A 9461-nucleotide genomic window follows, 5' to 3' on the forward strand; every position below is an offset into this window, starting at 1 on the left:
ATTAATTATATAACCCTAATCATTACCTAATCATTACTTTCCTAAACCCTAATCATTAATACTACTTTAATTAATTAAACCTAATTAATTAAAACTACTACTTACTACTTAACCCTAATTACTAATACTACTTACTAATACTACTAATCATTTACTTAATACTACTTATACTATACTACTACTTAATACTTACACACTTATACTACTAACACTTATAATATACTACTTATAGTATAACATATGATTACAATAGTCATTCACGATAGCGTGATGATTACTCGAACGTCAACGCTACTTAAGGCCTCGGGTGATCCTTGGTACCACTATGGGACGCTTGTAGATTTCGAATGCCAAACTTAGATTTTGGTCAAGAAATCATGGGCCAACCGGTAACAATTGGTCATTCTGGTGACTCGACGGTGGAATAGATGTTTGGGTATGGTGCACAATGTCAAACCCGACTATAGTAATCATACACTTAGTTACTTTCACACTTAATAAGTGGTAGACTTATTAAGGACAACTCACTAGTGTTCAACACTTACTAAAAATGGAAACTTACTAAAAGTGGAAACTTACTAAAAATGGGAACTTAGTAAAACAAACTACTCTTGCATACTTAAACCTAAATTTGGGCAAAACATTTAACTACTCTTAAATGTCATTAGGTTGACTTTCTGCTCACGATCATCCAACTCATTTATCTTTCTATTCCAAGGAATAACTCTCTCATCTACTTACTAAGGTGAACTCATAGCCCCACTCTTTATTGCTAGCAATTTATTTTAACTTACTGGGGTGAGACACATGCTACTTTTACTATTTACAATTTAGATACAAGTACCAACTGTTAAACTATGCTATACCTGGCTATGTCCAACAAAGTCCCTACAGTGATATTTTTAATTGCTCGTTAAATGCATTCTTAATTATTAGGGGTAGGCCTATCGGGAGTAACGTCCGCGATACTCATTAGTAAAAATTGTTGAGAGTTTCAGCAAATCGAGTTCTTGACACATTTATTGTTTCCTATGCTGTAACATATACAAACGTTTACAATTCATCGTTTACTTTACAAGGAATCATATTTACATCAATTTGTAACTTTATGTTGTGTAATCAATCTATGTATGAACTATAAGTTATCAAAATTTTACTAATGTGTGTTATTTACAAAAACATATTTTACTAATTCAACCACAACAGTATTTTTGACACTTTTCCTATAACATTGTTATTTCATTTATAAGTTTAAAAACCAATAACTACAAGTCATGTATTCAACAAGTCATATATTAAACATTTCATAACTACATGTTGTGTAAATGATCGTTCACTTAACAAGAAGTCATTTATTTAACATTTCTTACTATATGTTATGTAATAAATAAAATTATAAACACAACTTATCAAAACTTTAGTGTTGGTTGAAGTGTACTAAACAGGGGCGGAGCCAGAATTTAACCATGTAACACCCTGTTTCTGTTTCAGTCATTTCAGTTATATGGGACGCCGTCCAGAAAGGTGGGACGCCGTCCAGCAGTGAAGGACTGGACGCCGTCCAGAATGTTGGACGCCGTCCAGTTGGTCTGTCGGGCCAGCTGTGGTATTCTAAGGTTTTAAAAAAGGGGTATGTTGGTCTTTTCACTTGGTGGCCGGTTTTAAGCCACAAATGGGCAAGGTTGAGCTCATTCAACCTTATCTTCACCAACACAAACACTCTCAACCATATCTAAAGAGAGAGGACGGATTTAGAGAGAGATAGAGAGAGAGAGAGAGCTTGATTTGGAGAAGAAGGAGTTGGATTCTCACCAAAGCTCGGGTTTTAAAGTTGTTCATCTCGCTCCTAGCTACGTTGTGGTAGTATTGGTAAGTTCAAACTCCGAATTTCATTTGTTAGATTTGATATTCAAGTTAGGGTTTGAACTAGATTTATTGTGAAACCCTCTTAGATGATGAAATGGGTTTATGGTGACTAGTTATTCTTGTCACTTGGCGGGTTTTGGGTTGGTTGACGATTTGGCCTTGATTAGGCTTTGATAATGGGTTTAATCACTAGGTATAGTGATTATGGAAGTGTTGGAACCCTTTTGGGTGTATTTGGTTGACTAATTTTGAAATGGGTCAAAATTAGGGTTTTGGTGTCAAAATGGACGAGACCCGTGTTTAACACTCGTTTTCGGGTTTAATTGGTGTGTCAGGACCATTTTCACTTGTGTTAGTGATTATTGGTTAGTTTGGGCACGTTTTGTGCTTGGATGTGCATTTGGGTCGAAATTGCACTAAGTGTCATTTGGGTTGGTTTGTAAGTCAACCCTAATTGTGTTGTTGTGTTGTGATAATGGAATAGGTACATTCCATCGGCGAGTTGCGGATTATTCGGTTGCATTCATCAAGGCGACAAGGTGAGTGTTAATATCCTATGTGCATATGTATGTGTAGGATGGGTGAGGGTCGGGTGAAGTGGTTCTCGGTTATAGAGCTCACTTCACATATAGGTGGATTTGATGGACTTGCGTTTAGGTCCAATTGGCACGGTTGTGCGTTTTGGTTGACCACCTTTGGCGAGGTACACGTTTTGTGTGTACGTTATCACACGCGTTTGTGATGTGGAGTATATAACCCCAATGGCGAAGGGTTGATTTTGTTGTGTTGTGGATAACCCCGATGTGGTGGATTTTATAATCTCGTGACCGTGGATTTTGAATTGTGAAAGTGGATCTCATGTAGTTCGGATTCACGATGACGCGTGTAGTTCGGCCATCTTATCGGAAGTGAGTCTCGTGTAGTTCGGATTCACGGTGACGCGTGTAGTTCGGTCATCTTATTGATGTAGTGATCTCGTGTAGTTCTGCCAACATCGATGTTGTCTTGTTGAAGATAGTAATCTCGTGTGGTTTCGGATTACTAAGGCTCGTGCAGTTCGGCCAATCTTCGTTGTGGTGTTTGGTATTTCGGTAATGGGTTAAGGGGTTAACCTTATTCGTTTATATAATGTTATGTATATATTGTAGTATTGTCGTGATGTAGCTAACCCTCCGGGTGTAGCTTCTTGGCGTTGTTCACATCGTCGTTGCTGAACTTATGTTTGTTGATGCATATTTTAGCTTGTTGCTTAGTGATCGTACGGTATGCTTAGATTAGCTTGCCTTTATGCATGGATGCTCTGGTATGCGGTATTTGATTATTTGTGTGGCGTGTCCATTTTATGCATATATATGTATGTAGTATATTTTCACTCACTAAGCGTTAGCTTACCTTCTCGTTGTTTACATTTTTATAGATTGCATGGATGCGGTGGCTCGGGTAAGCGTGGGACTAGTGGACTCGCGTAGTTTGCTTTAGAAGACTTGCTTTTGGATTCGATTAGGATTGGGTAGCGTATCCCCAATCACCATGCTCGGTCTATGTTTTGAATTAAACTAAATGGGTTGAAATGGTCACTTGTTACTAAGATGGGTCGATGTGGGCCCAGTGTTGTAAAACTCGGTTTTATTGTGGAAAACTCTTAGTTTTAATTATTATAACATATTGTGAAAGTGTTTTGGTTTAAAAGTGTCGGGAAGCGGGTTTTTCGCCCGCGTGTATAAGAAAAACTGATCAGAACTTTTTAGTGTATTTGGACGCCGTCCCAGATGGCTGGACGCCGTCCAGTTCTTCAGAGCTGGACGCCGTCTAGATAGCTGGACGCAGTCCAGATGAACTGTCCCAGAATTTTTTTTTTTTTTTTTTTTTGGCACATTTTTGGATGGCTAACGGGTTGGGTCGTTACAAACCATAAGAGAGGCTTACTCGACAATTAAAAGAGTCAAACCTAATAAAACTAAAAGAGACAACTTCATGTGTATAATCTTTTTAATTGTTTAGAGCATAGATAGATAACTACTTTATATAACTTTAGTAACTACCAAACAACAAAAAATGCTATAATAAAATTTGCGGCATGAAAACTAATATGGCCCATGTAAATATAATTGATAGGTAAACTTGTACTACATGTTTCAGTTAATATTATTCCGTATTGAGGTTTGGAAGATTTGTAACTCAAACAATTGGTTTATATGAATCATTGAGGAAGACTTAGCTAAAATAATTAAAAATGAACTATTAATATTTCATCGAAATTGGGTTTATTGGGGGAGGCTGAGCACCCCTCTGTCCCTTCCCTGTCTCCGCTACTGGTACTAAAATAAACTTTACTAATTCACCGACAACAATACTTTTAACAATACTCCTATACTATTGTTAACTCATATATACATTTAAGCAACAACAAAATATCTGGATCAGTCCCCGTGCAACGCACGAGTTCATAAATCTAGTATATATATATATATATATATATATATATATATATATATATATATATAAGCCCTTACAAGACGAAAGAGACGATTAAAAGGCATGAAAAACCACATTGAAGACATTTTATGAGTAAATATGTTCGGCGTTCTCCTGCAAGAAATATATTATAAATAAATAATCCAGGCGCCCACCGTCTAGCGTAACCCCTACAAGCCGCTTTTTATGCATAAGCCCATATCTAGACATAGTATACAGGTGAGTAGCAAACTTGCCACGTCAGCATACATCAAAGTCGGTTACACACTTGTCACTTAAATCAATCAATCATAATGCGGCACGTTTTTCCGTACATCCCGGAGCTCCTATGCCTATAAATTGGACACTTGGGCCATCACTTTTCAGACACTTGGACTTGTGACAGAGAACACACTTTCTCTCTCACACATTACTTTTTCACTCTAGAACTCGAAGACTTTGCCGCATAGAGCTAAATGAACCAACTCATATTTTGGTTCCGTAAGATTGACTTAAGCCAAACCCACGGTGTTAGACCGTTATCCGGGATTGCAGGGACACCGTCCTAAGAGTAAAAGTCAATTGGCATTCTATCACGCTAAGAAGTTTTAGACCTGCACTAATACTTATAAGCCGAAAATACGTATCATCAATACTCTTTAAATCTTAATCCTTCTCTAATGAATGCAATTTTGATTATAAAGATCATCACAAGATGGCATTCATACTGGCCAATAAATGGCAGGTTATGATAACTCTTGCAATTTGATGTGCATCCATGATTGTATGCATACGTAGGCTGATATTTGATATAGATAAGTTTGATTCTGAACTGGAAAAAGGACCAGAAAATCTGGTTATGTAAACATGCATTCAAATTTGGTAACACATATTTTCGGTTAGGCACCTCAAAGTGAAACTGATAATTGGAGAATTCCATATTGGGACTTTATGTTTGGTTGCTTTTTTAGAATCAGTTAAATTATTTTAAAATTCTTATGTAATATGTATAATCTGAGTTCATAGTAACTAGAATTGGAGTTCAATTATATTCCACCAACATTCCTGTGTTAGCTTTTTTCCTACCTCCTTGTCCTGGATATAACATAATGTTACTCTCTGTTAAGCTTTAAAAGTGGAAAAGCAACAAATTGAACATTAATTTGTACTAGCTCTTTCATAGACATCTGATTCTTGGTGTATATATTAATTAATACGATGGAGTAGAATTGAAGAAGCAGACATAGCCTGAAACTCAAGCTTTGCATTTAAAGAGATGGGAAGTTTACAATCAAACTTAGGTAATAATTGTGCGTAGAGGTAAGTCACATAACAAAACAGAGTCCGTCAATCAAAAGAAGAAAATAAGCCGACAGAAAGGAGATGTTATAAGTAGATAGTCAATCAAAAGAAGAAAATAAGCTGACAGAAAGGAGATATTATAAGTAGATAAAACTGAAAATGCAAAAGTTGTTGTTGATTGTTGATACAAGTACAAATAAGTGTAAATACTACTACTATTACTAAGCGTAGATATGAATGTCTAGTATGACAAGAAGCAAAATAAGGAACAAACCATAGAGCACTGTATGTAGTAACATAGAGAGTACACTTGTCTTCATGTTCATGAAACCAATCGGCGACTCATTTCCAGGCATCTGAAAGACTAGTCCGGGTGCTAGAAACGCAAACAGTGCCGCCGCAAAGATAGGAGCCGCCCAGTCTTGCATTATTTCCTTTTCCTTGATTGATAGTTGATTGATGATAAGAATGAAAGAAAGGAAGAAAAATAATGTAATCTTGAGAAATTAAAAGGAAGGTTTAGATGCCATTTCTGAGTAGAGGGAATTTCATTTCAATCTCATCTCATCTCATATCTCATAAATAAATAAAGCTAAAGAATAAAAGCACCAACTTTTACTTGTTTTATTTTTCTTATGGTGGTGGTAAGATAGGCCATTATCTGTCTGTCAATAGCATCATTTAAGGGACAAAAGGTACCTATATTCTTTTTAATTTAACTACTAGTAGCTAGTAACAAGAATTATACAAACCATCCACGACCACCAGGACTTCCAATGAAGCAAGAGGTCACGGGTTCGATTCCCTTCAAGGCAAAATACCTTGGGGCGAGCTCCATTTAGTGACTGGTTGACTAGATGATGTTTTGCCTGATAGCGGTGGAGACCTGGCTTGCCGTTTACCCGGGGTTTACCAACTAGAGGGGAGCCATTATGGCTCGTCGCTAGGGGTCCTCGTAAAAAAAAAAAAAAAAAGAATTATACAAAATGTCATTCCTTTGGACCCTTGTAAAAATTCTCCAAAAATTCTCCAATTGGTCAAATCTTATCATCTATTTGGATATGACCGCATAAAAATTTGAGGAATCAAATGCTTACATATACCTATACCATCAGATCAAAGTAGATTAAAAATAGTGAGTACTACGTATTATTTTTTAACTTGCTCCTTCAAATGATTTTGCATCAATTGCCCACATATTTGAAAGAAAGCATTACGTTACATCTACTTAACGAAAGATGATCAATGGTATAAGTTTTCAAGTAGTAACATGTTTTCACTTTCCAAGGTAGTAGCCTAGTTTTGAGATTGTGAATTATTATTCCCAAGAAAACGATAGCACTTGCGCTGCTTCATTTTCAATCAATCCTTGCGTCTGAAATTGAATCATACCAATCAGATGACTATTTGACTGACCATCATTAGACCCTGTTACGTCTCTTAGTTGATCATATGGATCTGGAAGATGATGCTGATTCAATGAACCATTGAACTGAAGAGTGGTGCCCAGTGGCTGCACCATGTTAGTTGGACCAGACTCTGAGACTTGTACTTTGTGTTCTGACAGAAGAGAGAGAGCAACCTTGGGTTCAACTAGAGATGCAGTCGTGTTTTGGTAATCGGCTTTATGATCATAGGGTTGGTTGAATTCATCAGAATCAGTGCCCAACAAGAACGGGAACTTTCTCTCCTTAGCACTGCATAAAGGGGCATAAGAATTTGATGGGGTGTTCGGTTCAACATTAACATGCAGTTTCTTGTGGTTCAACTTTTTATTATCTGGCCAGTTCCCAAATGTTGTTGTGTATGCCGGTGAACCACCAAAACGTAGCAGTTTTGTACCTGGTGTTTATCACAACAAAATAAACAACAATCAACATCATTTTAACTAGCCTAAAACATCCAAAAAAAAAAAAAAAAATTCGTAGAATCAATTCACTAACCTTGATGATTGGTGAATAAGCTACCATAATCCCAATACAGGGAGTCTGTTCTAAGTTTCCTTCTACGCCTGTTGTGCCCATCAAGACGCTTTCTGCAACTCCTCTTCACTTCATCAAACTCTCCAAGTGAATGAAATCTATAAAATTAGTTCAATTAATTGGGTAAAACCATAGACTCCAACTTTAATTTAAAAATAAAAATAAAAAATGTGTAAAGACCCTTATCTTTGTTGTCAAGGAAACATAATACCTACTGCATTGCTGGCAAAACCTTAGTTCTTTGCCATGTATTGTGACAACCGGTGACTTAGAGTGAGTTTCACAAACTCTATGGCGCCGATGATAGTCTCTGCAACCGTTAAGATCTGCTGCACATCCGTCTACTAAACATGATATGTGTGCCTCGCTAGCCTCCCCTTTTTGTTTTTTCGAAGGATATGATGAAAATGTCGTGTGTTTTTGGTCACTCAACTTGTTCATTGTCTCATCTCCCAATATGAAAGAATCTGGATCCAAAGAGAAAACCTCCATGTTTTGATTCTTAAACATGATGCTACTATCATTCAACACATCCAAATCAGTCAAGTCCCATGAAGACGATGATGCTTTGAATACCCAATCCATAATCCTTTTACCTTCTTCTTCTTCTTCTTCTTCTTCTTGTATATTAATATATTGACTCAAAAAAACAATGAACAATAGTAATAGTAATAGTAATAATGTATTGAAAAGGGGAATTTAATCTAATTTGATGATCACATGGTAGCCACGCTCACAATCGCCGACCCCCACGGGTGCCCGACAAATAGACTTGAAAACAGAACTCCTTTTGAGTGTAATTGTGAATTGACACGAGGGGGGAAACAAGGGTGGAAAAGTGAAAACTAGAGAACATGGGAGCAACTCATCATAAAATAAAAAGCAAAGTACTCCGTATATAAAAGAAGAATACAGTCAGATTTTTAAAAAGGAGGTGTAAAGCACATGCAGAAGAAGCACAGAGATGATGTTGATTCTTTTTTTGAAAATTTGTTATCATTAACAACACTAACTGACATGGATTTCCATAACACAAATACTCCTAGTATTTAAATCTAATGAACCAAAAGAGAGATCACTAGTTGACAATATGTGTACAAAAGAGTGAATGATGATGACTTATGATTGAAAAGTGTTGAATTTTGAAGGCATAACATGCAAATGAGGTTCAAGGAGGACCATTTGAGAAAGAGGAATTTCTTGTGTAATTTGCTGCTGCCTTTCAAAATGGTCCCCATAACTTAAGGTTTCCCAATTGAATTGGGAAACAGTAAAAGGATGGTGATATTAATGATTAATGATTACTACTATTTTCAAACCACACTCAAACACAAACACACAAAGATACAGTTGAATTGGTCAAATTTTGAAAAAAAAGGTTGAAGACTTTGATCATCTTTTTCCACCAAGAACAAGTCCCGTCTTCAGAAATCCTTGTTGCTTATAAATTTTTGTTTCGTGCTTCTGATTTTGTTCTCATAATCTTCAACATAACCCATGAGTTTAAAGATCGTAATACACAAATGTTTTGATTATTTTCAACTTTTTGGTTCTTGGAAAACTAATGCAAAAAGACAGAATTGGTCAGTATCAGATCAACAATTGGCCTCCACTATCTCTTGAGTCCTTGTCAAAAGGTCATGGTCAACAAAATTAATATCATGGAAAATATTGCATCAAAACACGTTGTTGCTTTTAATTATATGCCACTCCCTCATTTTTTATATACCACTCCCTCATTGTTGTTGTAATTATACTATTATCATTTTTATTATTTATTTATATTAAATATATATACTACATTACAATTTACATTTACAATAATAATAATAATCAGTGGTGAATCTTGAGCAAAGT

The 9461-nt window shown here is 36.2% G+C and overlaps 2 protein-coding genes across 2 annotated transcripts; both read right to left on the reverse strand.

Moving 5' to 3' along the window:
* Positions 1-5752: 5752 nt before the first annotated feature.
* Positions 5753-6204, reverse strand: LOC139866758 (uncharacterized). Its single transcript, XM_071855050.1, has one exon. The coding sequence runs from the start codon at positions 6048-6050 to the stop codon at positions 5844-5846; it is 207 nt and encodes a 68-aa protein (XP_071711151.1). The 5' UTR covers positions 6051-6204; the 3' UTR covers positions 5753-5843.
* Positions 6205-6704: 500 nt separating this feature from the next.
* LOC139866757 (squamosa promoter-binding-like protein 13A) lies at positions 6705-8640 on the reverse strand. The gene is made up of 3 exons (XM_071855049.1): positions 7816-8640; positions 7566-7702; positions 6705-7464 (listed from the first exon to the last, which is right to left on the reverse strand). The coding sequence occupies exons 1-3, from the start codon at positions 8187-8189 to the stop codon at positions 6941-6943; spliced, it is 1035 nt and encodes a 344-aa protein (XP_071711150.1). The 5' UTR covers positions 8190-8640; the 3' UTR covers positions 6705-6940.
* Between the last annotated feature and the right edge of the window lie 821 nt (positions 8641-9461).

This window comes from Rutidosis leptorrhynchoides, chromosome 9 (genome assembly GCF_046630445.1).
Source record: "Rutidosis leptorrhynchoides isolate AG116_Rl617_1_P2 chromosome 9, CSIRO_AGI_Rlap_v1, whole genome shotgun sequence".
NCBI classification, from domain to species: domain Eukaryota; kingdom Viridiplantae; phylum Streptophyta; class Magnoliopsida; order Asterales; family Asteraceae; genus Rutidosis; species Rutidosis leptorrhynchoides.